The sequence below is a fragment of the Dreissena polymorpha genome, chromosome 2 (genome assembly GCF_020536995.1).
Source record: "Dreissena polymorpha isolate Duluth1 chromosome 2, UMN_Dpol_1.0, whole genome shotgun sequence".
NCBI classification, from domain to species: domain Eukaryota; kingdom Metazoa; phylum Mollusca; class Bivalvia; order Myida; family Dreissenidae; genus Dreissena; species Dreissena polymorpha.
The window spans coordinates 6,489,476-6,505,991 of NC_068356.1; the positions used below are offsets into that span (position 1 = coordinate 6,489,476).

Sequence of the window (16,516 nt, forward strand, 5' to 3'; positions counted from 1 at the left end):
AGAAGTAGGTTTGGTTTATTGGAAAAAGCAATTATTGTGGAAGTGGTTTCCTAAATATCAAAAGAGCAGATAGGTTGTTGTGGAAGACATGCATAGTACCATGTCAAAGTTTTGCATGGAAGTTATCTTGGACTAAGAAATATCAATCAAGTAGAATATCGATAAATTAAAGAGAAATCCTTAAGGGTTCATATTTTGCAACAAATAAGCATATCGATCCATCGTAGAGGAATTGTAATGAAATATGAACAAAGTATGCATTAAGTGAAATCACTAAAATAGTTTATACACTTGTAGTTAAGTCGAGAGATATCAGTTCCCTAAAAAATCTGAGTATGTCTTGAAAACAGTTCTCAAAAACGAGTTTTAATGATAAGACACAGTTCAAACGCAACGTCACAATTAAGAGGAGCAATTTCATGCTATATGATATTGCGTATCACCAAGTTTCTGTTTTGATCGTTATTTTGAATGATCGTTGTATAGACTGATCTTCTACTATATCAGTATGATTAAATTAATCGAAATGTATATTAAGAATACTGAGAAACTTGTTTACGATGCCATACTTGTAAAGATCGCCTGCTGCTACATCCCCATGGAACTCGCGATGTCGCTCAACCTGCTGTGTATATACGGCGACTGTCGTTTCCAGAGCTTCAAGAAGCTTTGTGTTCTCTCTGAGGTCGCGCAAACAAATCTCCTGCTTGTCATACATGTTCCCAAGTTCCATTTCCTCACAACGGAGTTTGTCCACTAGTTCCCTGTAGTCTTGTTTTCGTTTTGTGTCATCTCCAAACTGAAAACAAAAAACAAAAAGGAATAATTTATAGTGTTACAAATGCTTGATTAATATTTGTTGTCTCAAAAATTCTGGCAAATATGTAATATGTATTCAGTTTGTACCCAAAATTTGATGCACACTATGTTAGTGCCAGGCTAATATTAAGGTACATTTTGTGAAGAAGGCAAGCTTTACGGCATATACAACAAGCAAAAGTAAACTTGTTATATAACAAGGAAAAGTAAACTTTTTTCCTAGAATACAAAAGCAGCAATCGGATTCCGACAAGTAATGCTGGGCGTCCTTTGAGTTAAAAACATGTTTGCTTTACAAGCCGGGTTTTGGAAATCATCTGTTATATGTTTAATGTTGAAATATCAGTCTTGAAAACTATGTCATCCCCTTATTTGACACTTGACCAAAGAACATGGATGCCCTCGCATTCCAATTTGATCTCAAAAGTTCACATATGTCAAAAACAAGCAATTTGACTTAATTAAAACCTTACGATAAGACCCTGATCTGTGAGGAAATGAGACGTGTGTTAACCGTACACTTCGTCACATAATGGTGGTCATTCATTTTAAGTTATTTTCAAATTGAATTTTGTATGGCAAAGTTACAATCCGGATAAGCTGCGTTATTACCTAATTTGATCTTTGACATCTAAGTGTGACCTTATTCTTTGAGGTCGACAAACAGGCATTGCATCAGACATACTGTTTCCTAATGGTGGCCATTCGTGGAAAGTTATTTTAAAATAGCAGGATGAATGAACAAGTTATCGTTTCGGTTAGGCAAACATTCACCCTTTGATTTTAAGTGGTACCTAAACCTTCGAGGTAGTAAGATGAGTTTTAAATGTGTCAAATTTTCTTATGAGTATTTGCATGGTACCAGTTTTTTTAATAGATCAATACATAGCAAAGTTATAGCTTAGATAGCAATTGTTGAACTGTTTATGGAAAAATTGTATCTTTGACCTCTAGGTGCGACCTTAACCTTAGGGAAGTGGGTGTTACAAACGTCACATTGTTTTTGGAGGTTTGCATATTCATAATACTTGATTACAACCAGATGAAAACGTGTTGAGTTAAAGAGGCGAGTCTTTAAATATACATAGAAGCAAGACCAACTAGTGTTTACACAAGTTACCAACACCACATTGAGCTGTAAAGGACCACTTAATTAACTGAATGTTTTTGAATGGTACCGTGTATTTCCTTTACCCAACAGAAAACAACAATTGTGTTATATGAAGTGTGTCCGTGTCAATTAACGTTTGGAAGGCTTCTTAGAATTGTTCAGTGAGTGCAATGAAAGATTAGCGGAACTTTTTAGAACTTAGTGATATGGATTATAAAACTGTCTAAAGAACAGTTATAACTAAATATTTCTTGGCAAATGAGAAAGCGTTTTTGTTAAACATATAACCTGATTGCGAACAATTACTTAACTCGTAAAAAAATAATATTACAACAGGTTCAATGAGTAGTCTTTTCTGAATACCTTTTGAGCTTAATGCGAACGTAAAAGTACACCTAAACATCTGCAAAATATATTTAAAGCCATTCAAGTTTGAATCTACCATATCTGACATGTCCACCTTAGCATGTGAAGTACGTAAGAAGAAACCCTAAGTGCATAGGTTATTATCACTTTAAACTGAATGAGGCATTTTCACAGATTGTCGAATAAATCTTGTTGAGTATCTGCAAATGAAAAAATAACAATCACATTCATAGCTCTGGTTAATGGGTTTTTAGAGGGAACTTTTTGTTCAGTTTTCACCAGAAATACACATAATGCAAACAGACTAACCCCAGGGCTTGAAAAATGCTGACCTCAGGGGAATGATCTGAACACACTTGAATGTTACATCACAAAATGAAAACGTTTGGCCTCTCTGATTCAGAAGACAAGTTTTTCAATTTGTCGCTATATACATTTCGTCGCTCAATTGCTATAGTGCTCTATCTCCATTTTTTTTCAAAAATGAGTTTTTTATATTGCTGTGTTCGTGAGAACGATATCTTTAATATGACGTAATCGGATGAATGCTGTACTTCACCATCTTCGGGACTTAGAGCAAACTAGAATTCACGCTCAGATTAGCATATCAATAGCCAGAATTTACACCACGTGACTTTGTTTCATTTAAGAACTGTAATAATCCATCTCCATGACGTTCAATGAATAAATGTCCAGATCCGTAACCTATAAAATGCTCTATGTCCCGATAGAGCAGTTCAGCATTAACGTTTTTTTTTAACCAGAATACTCTTTCTGCATAAATAAAATTGCAAATAACATTAACATATAATTTACTTAAGTTAATATTTAATGATATTCATATTCTCCGTTTGCTCCGGTATATTTTTTTCCACATACGTGCATAAATAAAGTGAGAAAATAAAGGTTAAACCTTTACATGCGTTTTTCTCCAAAACATGAAAATGGTAGTTAGAGCACTATAGCAATCAAGCGACGATTTGTTTAGGAAAACATATTTTTTAATTGAACAAACTTGGAAGAGGACCGTTATATTCAAGTTCATATATATTCAAGTTCTCCGTTTGAACTTTAGTTTTAGCTTTGGTGCCCTACTAAGGCAGCAGCCCAGAATTCTATGAAGAAGGATTGTCAAATGCCGTTGAGAGGGATACGTTGTTTGAATCAAATCGTTGACAACACACAACACATGTACGACACACGACACATGCACGATGTATGACAGACGACGCTGGACAACCATTGACTGATCGAGTCATGACGAGGGATCAAAAATGAGAATTCCATTGCATATGATATATTTAAGAGCATAATAAAATATTGCGTAAAAAGAATTGTCTTCAATATGAAATGTCAATAAAAGAAATTATAATAGAGTAGTATCAGCTTTTTTGTTTTTGGCAGTTTATGGTAAAATGCTCCATATTATCCGATCCTAACACCGTTTTAGCCGCAGATCCCAAATACATGTATACTGTAAATCAATCAAGTATCAACTATTCTGACACGAGAATTAACTTAACATTTCTTTTTATTGTATATAAGGCATTATGTGTTGTTGCATATCGGGCAAAAAAAACACAATCTGGTGTGTGTTACCGAAGTTTGATCGAGATACTTACGGAATCCCTTTTGACTTCCCTGATAACTGGATAAAGCAGTTTTATATCCAGCAAGGGATTATATAATTGGAGAGAATTCACTTTGTGATAATCAATTAAATCCTTCAAAGAATCAAATTCATACGGATCTGAAAACCCAAACTTTCCTACATAATTATAAATCTTTATCAACTTATTTGCACCGCCTTTTTTTAGTGTCAGGGTGTAATCGCCAGGTGTTGAGGCATCCCGAACTAGAAAAGATCCATCAGGTTTCCCCATCAATAGCTCGTTGACCTCTGACTTTGAAATATCACAATAGTAATAATCTAGTTCAAGGCCATCAGATGCACTTGAACTGGGTGAAGGCGCTGAATCGTGTGTATAATTAGCCTTATTTTTTCCATTATCGTATCTTGAGTGTAATGATAATCCAGACATCTGCACATCCATATATGGCTCTGCCATTTTCAGTTTGATAACTCGATAATTCCTCTAAAACTTTCCTATTGGAAGGCGAATGTATACACATTATTTTTAAACATTAATTTTTACTTTCCAATAACAGTTTAAGTAAATTGCAGCATTTTTGTAAATGATCATTTATTATTTATTCAGTCATTACACATTTACCATTTCGTAAATTTTCGAGTTTATGTTACAACTCAGACATAAACTTCCTTGTAGCTTGATCACATTACTTCTCTCATGCATCAAATAGCTTTCTGTATATAAAAAAACAATAGCTCACGGAACTTGATGTTAAACAACCATGATCCTCTTAACAGAAATAATTCAATACGAAAGTATAGCTATGTATGCCTTCGAAAACTATTCCAAGGACACCATGCCAGACCATGCAAACGAACGAGTTTAAGACCTCTAGCCAAATTCGCGCGTTTTGTAAAACCACGTGTAATTCATATGGGTTTTGTGCGGCCACCTTACGGGTAACGGGGGGTCACTGGGCGTCTCGCGGGTAATGATTGTTAGCAGACCTTAGCTGCAACTGGCATGCGAATGTCCTACACGCTTCTCTTTCATCATCTTTCTACTGTGACGTAAATGAAAAGTCGGCGCACGGCCTTCGTAATGTTTCGCGCGATATGCGGAATTAACACTCGCCGCGTAACACAAAGTGTATTTTGCCAAACAAACACACGAATACTAGTGTCATAATGTTTCGTACAGATCTGGTATTGTGTCAGTTTCTGTTTTGTGGCACAGTTGCGTTTATCGCACCGAAACCGCAACGGCAAAGCCAAGTTTAGTAACCAACACTATAGTATTGTGTGTGCTTGTTGATGGTTGATTGCAGTATGGACGCAAGTACGTCCCCCCCCCCACCCCATGTTATTGGTACGTTGTTGTCTTTTACTGAAGTGTGCTCTTATGTGCTTGATTGTCTAGGGGCCGTTTCTATTTCGAAAATTAAATCTATTCTGGTCGCATGCTCGACGTTATGGTTGCCGCAACCCGGTTGTGAACGAGGCTTGAGCGTGTTTGAGCGGATACGGTAAACTTAAGTTAAAGGTGCTCAAAAACAGATCTCGAATATTAATGTTAACAAAAATCAAAGAAAACAGCTGAAGGCTGAAGTCAACAAAGCTTACACATAGAATTATATAGTAACTGTTAACACATGTCTAATGCTATGAATGTTCCGAGTCCAAAATGGATCACATCCGTGCTGATCATCCAGTTTTTACATTTGACATCACTCACGCGTCAGTTTATAGCTTGGTTTGGTAGAATACAAACCATTAGGACCTATAATATTTCACACAACTCTTTGATGATCATATAATTTTGATATGTTTATTTATTAACCAAAACTAAGTTTGTATTTAACTATTTTTTAGATTGTGCAGTCACTTTTCTATTCGTTCAGTACTTAGTCCTTACCGATTTCACAGGAGGGGACTATACAATCCCTAGTGTACCATGTCCGGCTTTCTTTCTTAAAAGTCTGGATCCTGTGATACAAAGTATTTAACCTTGATTTATAAAATGCTATATTGATAGAGGGTCAAATGGGAAATAGGCATACTATTTCCGTTTGTTCATCAGAAAAAGGTATGTTTTATTGTTGCATTTATACTTGACAACTTAGATCGGAATCCTGCAATATCCTCAAAAGGTCTTGAACATATATTGAATGAACTAGATGTGTGCATAAAGGGCCAAATGGATCATTTATACACTATTTCTGGGTTTTTTTCTCGAAAGATAGAAAATGTAGTGGCTATTGTTATAGAAATTTGAAAATCATTTATAACAAATCTAGATGGCGATCTAAACAACATACAAGTGTAAGTTCAAAAGCAGGCTCCTCAATTTGTGTTCCTTTGAGTTTGTTAATGAGTTCCTGTTCTCACTCTGACAACATTACCAGAGCATGGGTCTGCTGTAATGTCATGTTACTTTGAATTTTATTTCACATAAGTATCATATTGATTGAATGCAGTGTAGTTCCTTAAGATTTACATGCCTTGTTGTTCCATGAAATACTTGCTGTTCAAAGCAAAATGATACCAAAAGAAGCTTGGCTATCAATACAAATTGCATCTTGTAGAGATAGAGAATGTAAAACGTAGAAAAACGATAGCACTAAAAATCAAAACAAACAAACATATACAGAGGCTTCAATAAGTAAACAACAAAAAAATCAAACAATTCGAATAATGCTTTTGTTGCATTTGTTAATATATGGCATAAATATGTTTATGTTTAATTTGCAAATTCAAATGTTTAAGACCTTTTTCTAACATAAATGTATATTTATTCAAACAACATTAAAGATATTTATGTATACTGAAAATGATAAAACATGACAGCTATTCATATTAATTTATTTGGAAATGATTTGAAAATGGTAAATTATAACAAGAGAAGATAATATGTATATTCATGAACTTCAGTTTTAATTGACCATACATTTTGCATGTATGTGACAGCTATTTTTGAGAATGCAACGCATTTAGAAAGAAAATCACCCAAAATATCATTTTAATGAACAGATATTTAAATTTTATTATATTTATATATACAATTACTTGTAACAGTAATAAACATCAGTCAAATACATAATACAAAAACGCACGGTTTTAGAATGCTACTCAGACAAGAACGTTGAAATTTTCTTATCAGATTTGCTCTTATTCCAAACAATTACAAGAACAATAACAACAAATAAAAAGAAACATACTTTCTATATTTTCTTAGCTATGAAATTACTTTTGTACAAGATCTTTTCCTAACTTATGTTATTTTATTAGTTTGCTGTTTGCCGTTTTCAACAATCTTACAGTCATATCACGGCTGTCAGTTAACCTATTACCACTTGTCTTGGGTTAGCTGGTTTTCCAACGGCTGTCATTCACCTATTACCACTTGTCTTTGGTTAGCTGGTGTACCAAAGGCGGTCAGTTCAACTATTAACACTTGTCTTGGGTTAGCTGGTTTACCAACGGCTGTCAGTTCACCCATACCATTGTCTTGAGTTAGCTTGCTTACCAACGGCTGTCAGTTGTTATATTACCACTTGTCTTAGGTTAGCTGGTTTACCAACGGCGGTCAGTTCACCTATTTCCACTTGTCTTGGGTTAGCTGGTTTACTAACGGCTGTCAGTTTACCTATTACCACTTGTCTTGGGTAAGCTGGTTTACCAACGGCTGTCAGTTCTCGTATTACCACTTGTCTTGGGTTAGCTGGTTTACCAACGGCTGTCAGTTCACATATTACCACTTGTCTTGGGTAAGCTAGTTTACCAACGCCTGTCAGTTCACTTATTACCACTTGTCTTGGGTTAGCTAGCTTACCAACGGCTGTCAGTTTACCTATTACCACTTTTCTTGGGTTAGCTGGTTTACAAACGGCGGTCAGTTCACCTATTACCACTTGTCTTGGGTTAGCTAGCTTACCAACGGCTATCGGTTCTCCTATTACCACTTTTCTTGGGTTAGCTGGGTTACCAACGGCTGTCAGTTCACCTATTACCACTTGTCTTGGGTTAGCTGGTTTACCAACGGATGTCAGTTCATCTATTACCACTTGTCTTGGGTTAGCTGGTTTACAAACGGCTGTCAGTTCACCTATTACCACTGGTCATGGGTTAGCTGGTTTACCAACGGCTGTCAGTTCATCTATTACCACTTGTCTTGGGTTAGCTGGTTAACCAACGGCTGTCAGTTCACCTATTACCACTTGTCTTGGGTTAGCTGGTTTACAAACGGCTATCAGTTCACCTATTACCACTTGTCTTGGGTTAGCTGGTTTACCAACGGCTGTCAGTTCACCTGTTCACCTATTGCCACTTGTCTTGGGTTAGCTGGTTTACCAACGGCTGTCAGTTCACCTATTACCACTTGTCTTGGGTTAGCTGGTTTACAAACGGCGGTCAGTTCACCTATTACCACTTGTCTTGGGTTAGCTGGTTTACAAACGGCTGTTCGTTCACCTATTACCACTTGTCTTGGGTTAACTGGTTTGCCAACGGCTATCAGTTCACCTATTACCACTTGTCTTGGGTTAGCTGGTTTACCAACGGCTGTCAGTTCACCTGTTCACCTATTACCACTTGTCTTGGGTTAGCTGGCTTACCAACGAAGGTCAGTTCACCGATTACCACTTGTCTTAGCTGGTTTACCAACGGCTGTCAGTTCACCTATTACCACGTGTCTTGGGTTAGCTGGTTTACAAACGGCGGTCAGTTCACCTATTACCACTTGTCTTAGGTAAGCTGGTTTACAAACGGCTGTCCGTTCACCTAACACCACTTGTCTTGGGTTAGCTGGTTTACAAACGACGGTCAGTTCACCTATTACCACTTGTCTTCGGTTAGCTTGTTTACCAGTACAAAGTCTATGTACAGTACGTTTTCAAGTAAATGACAACTGCCCTTATTAAATAACGTGCGTGTGTGGGGGGAGAATGAATACAAGGTGGGCGAGAATTCATAAAAGATGGGGGAGAATGGCCTTAGAAAGGATTTTATGACCAATTCCTACACAACTTAAGTCGCTAGCCCCAAACAATGGTCTACATAAATGTATTTTATAATATATATGTTGAAGACAAATGCCATATCAAAAACGTTCATACTAAATCGAAAATAAATGTACACAATTGTGTCAAAATATAGTGTGTGTGTGGGGGCGGGGGGCGCGCGCGCGCGCGCGTGTGTGTGTGTGTGTGTGTGTGTGTGTGTGTGTGTGCGTGCGTGCGTGCGTGCGTGCGTGCGTGCGTGCGTGCGTGCGTGCGTGTGTGTGTGAAATTGTTCAGTAATACATGTATTATGTTTGTTACTATCGGATCAACTATATGTTTGTAAAGTATGCATTTAAACTTAAACATGAACAAACTTTCACAACACTCATAATTACAATATAAAATTTGGAGATTGGCACCGACAGGTGTATGAAATAAATAGTCAAATACATTCTGCTGCTAATATTTTCATATGTTAATGATACTTGGTGCATGAAAATTCAGTCAATCTGAATAAAAAACGCGGACATAAAGATACATAAATTGATTTCTAGATGTAAATGAATTTAATGCGATGATACCATAAGACATTAATAATCTCTATAGGAGATTTTCTGACATGATAATCACATAATGAGTGTGATTAACTTAAATGCAAAAACAGGTACATAAATTTGTTTATAATCTGCAACAAGTTTGATTTTGCTCTAATTGTCATTCCGAATGTGTCGAATATTCTAGTGTCTTTAGACAAGTGGAGGTTGTTTCCCCTTTGCTTAAGTGTCTCTATTTTTAAAGGACTAAGAAATTGTGTTGTTTTTTGCAAAATATTAAATGCAAATGCTGTCATTTAGTGTATGCTATTGTTTTGCTGATTTTATTTGTTTGCAGATGATATGGTGATTTATGGCAAAAATTTCTAACACACATAATTTAGCCATTTATTGCAATAGGCTACGTGGATTCTTGAAGTCCGTAGTTCGAAAACACTGGTTTTCAGAAAACGTGATGCCCAATGTGAGGACGAACGATTGCTGTATAAAATTGAACCAATACAAGTGGTGATCAAATGAATTATCCCGACTTGAATTTGTTTTAAAATATGCTGGGAATTGGCTACAAATAATTAGTTCATTATTGGTAAATCTTTAAAAGATTTAAATAATTTGTAACATAATTATTTAAAAATCCTATTCAACCCAGAGACGTGTGAATTGTTCGATGCTGTTTAGGTTCTATACTTAATTATGCGTCAAAAGGATGGGGTTTTACCACGTCTAAGATATAGAACGTGTGCATTAAACATTGTGTAAGTCTATATTAAATGTAAGTAAATCAGCTTCATCTGTAGGTGTATATTCTAGCTAGCTAGCTAGCGACTTGTGGCGCTTCTCTTTATATATGTCAAGGTATACGAGAATTGTATCTTATTGGTGTAAGATTTTGCGAAGAGATAATGCAATTATTACCATTTTTAATTTTAAAGCTTTAGAAGATTGTAAACTAGGTCGCTCTAACTGGGTGTCCTGTGTTAAGAAACGTTTAGATGATTTGGGTTTTTAGGGGTATATTTAAATCCTGAAAATTAAATATGTAGTTTTTTTCTTTCGTATGTAATGAGCACGGACTCTAGATTACACGGATAAGAAACGGGACCGTTACGCCAAATATCTTGTTGTGTCTAAGTCACGTGACCGTGTCGTAACTAACGATCTTTTATCGAAGCGCCGAGGTTATAAATTTGATGTACCAACTCACGTATTTTGTTAAATTATAGTTTCATTTCTTGACCGATTTTGACAATTTATTTATCATTAGAAAGCTTACGTAACGTAGTTTTCAGATATATAAATATGTATTAAGTTTTTCCTCTGATTTCGGCAGCCCGGCGAGGTATAACTTTAACTTTTGCAAATATCGTACCGTTTTGGAGTTTTAGCATCTAGATTTACGATTGACATGTTCGTACTTAATACCGATTTGTAGCGTTTATATTTGGAGTTCAGTTTTAAAAATAACATCTTGCTTAGGAGAATTGAATTATGTAAATGATAGAGAAAAAAATGGTTTAAAAATGAAAACAAGTAAGGAATGAAGGCGGGAAAAAGTAGCGCGCGTTCCTAACGCACTGAACTGATGCTAAGGTCTTGGCGATTATGCTTTTGTTTAGATACCGGCCATTGAATTTCCTTTGCCATGATTATTATATTTTTTATGAAATATATTGAAATATTTTGTTCTAGAGACATATCAATAAAGCTAAGTATTAATGAAGCTTAATAAATTAACGATTTCAGCTCTTGATTATAACACAGAAAGGGTGTTAAATTTATGATGAAACAGCGTATATAGCGGACCCTCTTGATATTTTTCGGCTTTGCATACTTCAAATATAATGGGTGTCAAAACATCCATCGTTTGTTGTTGATTATCAAAAAGGTATTTATGTAAAATTATATGAAATGTTATTAACCATAAATTATCAATTATCAATTAATTAAAATTATTTAAAGATTCTTGAAAATCACGGTCAACTGACTATGCATGTATATTGAAATATAGTTATAAGTTAACAGAGTTATAAATATATAGAATTCTAAATTAAAACTCTGTATTATTTGTATTTTTCGGAAAGATTATTTAACCCCGTTGTGGTCAAATGAGAATGCTGTTTTTAATTATGTTGTTCCGTACACTACCATACACTCTTTATAGGACTACGAAATTACGGAGTTTTTTACCGGTACCCGCTAAATACGTTAAATGTTAAGTATTAGATTTTTTAAATGTTTAAAATGTACATGTATAGGTATTAAGCACTTATAATTATTATGATTAAGCTGGCTGACATCTATACAGTATTTAGTTTATTTATATTATTTATTATTTATTTTAGTTTATGGCAATCTGTATGGGCAGATGACTATAAATGTTTTCAATACGCTACATATCTTATAAACGCAAACTTGAGTATTTGGCGTTACATTACTCCAAGAAATGACCACTTATACCACGAGAAGACATGGAGGTATCATAAAAAGTGTAAACTGACCAGACATTGCCACCTGTGGTTAGGGACCAATATACAAGTATAGGTCCCTGCTGTGGCGTATGACACCATAGTGTTATTTAGTATTGGTCGGCACAGTATCTGATCATAACGAGATAATTGGTTTGTGCTGAACACAGGGGCAATAAAACCACAGATCTATCAATAAACAAGATTATTGAGATATCTTTTATTGAACACCGCGATAAAAATGCTAAAACCATGGACTCTAGATTACACGGATAAGAAACATGGCAACATTCTCAGAATCATCGCTGCTATATGTGTAATCACCTAACAATTCGTCTAAAAATAATTTATTTATTTGAGTTGAAGACGATGTACTGTTTTATAAGTCTGAACAAACTATCTGTCTTCTTGTCTAAATCTAAGCCGTCATCGTCCCGGTGAAAAAAATCTGATTTTGAATAGTTGGACATGATGCCCTGATGTCAAAATACGAAATGACCCGCGTAACACCGACCGTGATTTTCAAGAATCTTTAATAAATTGATAATTTAAGGTAAATAACATTTCAAATAATTATACATAATTACCTTGTTGATAATAAACAGCAAACGATGAATGTTTTTGACACCAATTTTATTTCAAGTATGCATGCAAAGCCGAATAATATCGAGAGGGTCCGCTATATACGCTGTTTCATCATAAATTTAACACCCTTTCTGTGTTATAAACAAGAGATGAAATCGTTAATTGATTAAGATTCATTTATAATAAGCTTTATTGATATGTTTCGTGAACAAAATACTACAATATTTTCCATAAAAATATAATAATATGGCAAAGGAAATTCAATGGCCGGTTTCTAAACAAAAGCATAATCGCCAAGACCGTAGCATCAGTTCAGTGCGTTAGGAACGCGCGCTACTTTTTCCCGCCTTCATTCCTTAATTACTTTCGTTTTTAAACAATTTTTTTTTCTATCGTATACAGAATTCTATTCTCCTAAGCAAGATGTAATTTTTAAAACTGAACTCTAAATATAAACGTTACAAATTGGTATTAAGTACAAACAAGTCAACATACACTCCGTGGTAATGAGCGAGTAATACACAACCTGATTCAAGAATGGCAAGGTTTATTACTGCGTAGATCAGTTTTAACGGATTATGTTCATTACAAAACTAACTTAGCCTTTCTTGTCCAAGGCCTCTAACTTTTTAAAAAATCAATGGACTGGAACAAAACTCGAACTTTATCTATTAGTCATGAAGGTTGACTCACATACAAAAATCTGGAAAATATCTAAAGGCATTCAGGACAAAAACAACTTATGCTGGACCGACGGACAGACATACTGACGGACGGACGGGTAGACAGTCCGACTGCTATATTCCACCATACCCGGGTAAAATAACACCTGCCGTTAGGAAGTGTGCTAACATACTCAATATACATTTATATATTTTGTCGCTTTGCTTTGTTTTTCATACGAGTTGTTTTCTGTAAAATGAGGCATACCGGAAATTAAAAGTGAATTACGTTACAATTAATTAGTTATTTACCTTGATTTAAATTTAAATTCATTATCAAATTTATATATCACACCAATACAAGCAAAACAGTACGTATCAGTGTAGTTCGGCTGTAAAATATATGCGCCGAATTTTGAAAACATGTAGACGACTGTGCAAAACAAAACAACACATTGTATAAGCCATACAAAAACGAGGCCGGAATATTTTTATTAAAGCACTGTTTGTAGTTGGCGATGTTATTAATTTATTACATCTGAACAAGTAATTAAGCCCATAAATTTGAGATAGAAGTGTGTATTGGTTGGGATACGTCAAAATAATCCACTGCAATTCACGGATTTTACTATTCAGTGCGACGCAAAGAATATATGCAGCTGAGAAGACTATTTTTGGAAGAAGGGTCCTCCACGTGTTTATATATTAAGAGCCTTTGTGTAAACGTTTTAAATTTCAACTGCATCAGTCTGCAAGTGAATAACATTTTACAATCGTCTCAATTAATTTTGTAAAGTGTTCGCTTAAATTTCATATTTAAAATATTTGGACCGACATTTTCAGTTTAAAATGTAACAATTATGAAATATTAGGTATTGAATACTTTCGATTTTCAGTTTAAATAACAAATCAAATTTTCTGTAATATAATTCACATCAAATTCTGTGACATAGATAATTAACAATTTCGTATATCCAAACTAAGCTTTATGTAAAAATGATTAATTATATACGTAACAGCAGGTCAGAAATAATCTGTTGACATTCAAAAATCTACTATGGCTGTTATACTCATCTCATTTATTGTTATTTTGTACATTATTATTAATTCTAATAAACTACTGTATACATAAAATAACACCAATTTACAAACAAATAGATTTGGTGAGTTTTTATAGCGCATGTCAGTTTGAATGGTTTGTGACATGCAAATTACTTGTGTGGGACTATTTCACTGAATGTGTAAACGTAGATGACAATCATTTAAGCAATGGCCCGTGGGAAAGGCATGTTAAAATTAATAGAAAGGTAACTATACCATGCAGCCACAACATGAAGTCATAATACACATATACATAAACATTATGTGGCTATTTTTTATAAACGGCATAGACCAACACTTATAATAACTTAATTTAATTTTCTTTCATAAATTACATGGCTGTTGCTAACATGTTGTGAATATGCTGAACACACTTATTACCCTAGGTTACTCAGTTCAAACTGTTACACACACTGGTGCATTCTTATAATGCACAATTTGTTTTGTAAAGAGCATAATGAAAAACAAAGTTTGTGAAAATCTAACGTTTAACAAAACATTAAAACGTACATCAACATGATTTGGATACCAAACCATGCCCATCTGATCAAGTCAAGAATTTATACACTTGTCAATAAAAGTACCCTTCAATTATATATTGGTTCAGCGTCATAGTATTTAAAGCTTTCCATGCTTTTATAAGGGTACACTAAACGGGATTTCACTTTTTTGTATAATGTCTCTAAAGACGTCTGTTCGTAATATAGGACCAGATCTATAAGCGATGGGTGTGATAAAGTCTGCGCAGATAGCCCATACCCATGTATCTCATCGTAGAAAATCTTAAGGTGCGATATTTTCCCATCAAAACTGAAATAAAAAAATACTATTTGAGAAGAAAAAGAAAGACAATAATGAAAAAATACTATTTGAGAAGAAAAAAGAAAGACAATCTCTTGGACTTGCTTTGTTTTTATATCAGCATAAAACGGCAACTGTGTGTAAGTTTTCTCGTATGATCCAAGTATGGTCCACAATTGAAAGAAAACAACATCATATAATATGAATGTAGATTGAGTTGTTTGAGAAAAACAAATGTCAGTCAATATATACTTGTCCTATACAGCAAAACCAGTTCCAGTCAGCACTGGCAACAAAAAGAAAATTCAGTCCCTGTCAATATTGGCCTCAAAAAATAATAACCAGTTCCAGTCAATACTGGCCCCAAACAGCAAAACCAGTTTCAGTCGATACTTGTCCAAAACAGCAAAACCAGTTCCAGCTCATGCTGGTCCCAAACAGCAAACAAGAGGGCCAAGATGGCCCTAGTTCGCTCACCTTTTTTACAGGGTCTTGTTTATTGCTTAGTTGAAAATTCAGTACTCGGGAGCATATTAGATTGGTTCTCTTCTGTTTACTTTTACAGTGTGAGCATATGATTAATTCTGATTGAGTACTGTCTATTTGCATGGATTTTTTGCATGCAAACATTTGCAAGTAATGCTAATTCTACATGTGTTAACAAGGTTTTTGTAAGATTTGGACCTCCTGACCAAGATTTTGACCCCACATTACCCAATGTCAAACTTTGCATAGATATCATCAAGAAAAACATCCTGGTTAAGTATCATCATTATTGGACCAAAACTATGACCTCGAGTGTGTTTACAATGTATCATTGGGACAAATCTTCTGACCAAGTTTCATGAAGATTGGACAAGAAATGTGCCCTCTAGAGTGTGTACAAGGTTTATCTATAGCCGAATAAGGAAAACTGCCCCGCCCACTGGCAATCATGTTTTTCAACGGACCGGAACCACTTTTGAACTCAACCAAGATATCATTAAGACAAACATTTTGACAAAGTTACATGCAGATTCGGCATGAACTGTGACTTCTACAGTGTTAACAAGGCTTTTCTTTTTTTAACCTAGTGACCTAGTTTTCGACCAAGCATGAACCAGTTTCGAACTCGATCGAGGTATCATTGGGACAAATCTTCTGACTAAGTTTCATGAAGATCTGACAAGAAATGTGGCCTCTAGAGTGTTTACAAGGTTTCTCAAAAGCCAAATAAGGAAAACTGCCCCGCCCACTGGTGGCCTTGTTTTTCAACGGACCCCAACCACTTTTGAACTCAACTAAGATATCATTAAGACAAATAATTTTGACAAAGTTACATGAAGATTGAGCATGAAATGTGACTTCAACAGTATTTACATTGTTTTTCTTTTTTTAACCAAGTGAGCTAGTTTTTTACCCAGCATGACCCAGATTCAAACTCGACCGAGATTTCAATGGGACAAAGCTTCTGACCAAGTT

General features: G+C 35.0%; 1 protein-coding gene across 1 annotated transcript in view; it reads right to left on the reverse strand.

Annotated features, from left to right (window-relative positions):
* Positions 1 to 16,516, reverse strand: part of LOC127865543 (uncharacterized) — a 44,023-nt gene that overhangs the window by 9,962 nt on the left and 17,545 nt on the right. The window contains exons 5-7 of the mRNA XM_052405387.1: positions 14,851 to 15,064; positions 3,919 to 4,392; positions 570 to 799 (exon numbers count right to left, since the gene is read on the reverse strand). Of these exons, the coding sequence (XP_052261347.1) occupies positions 570 to 799; positions 3,919 to 4,392; positions 14,851 to 15,064 (918 nt within the window). The remainder of the gene's footprint in view (positions 1 to 569; positions 800 to 3,918; positions 4,393 to 14,850; positions 15,065 to 16,516) is intronic.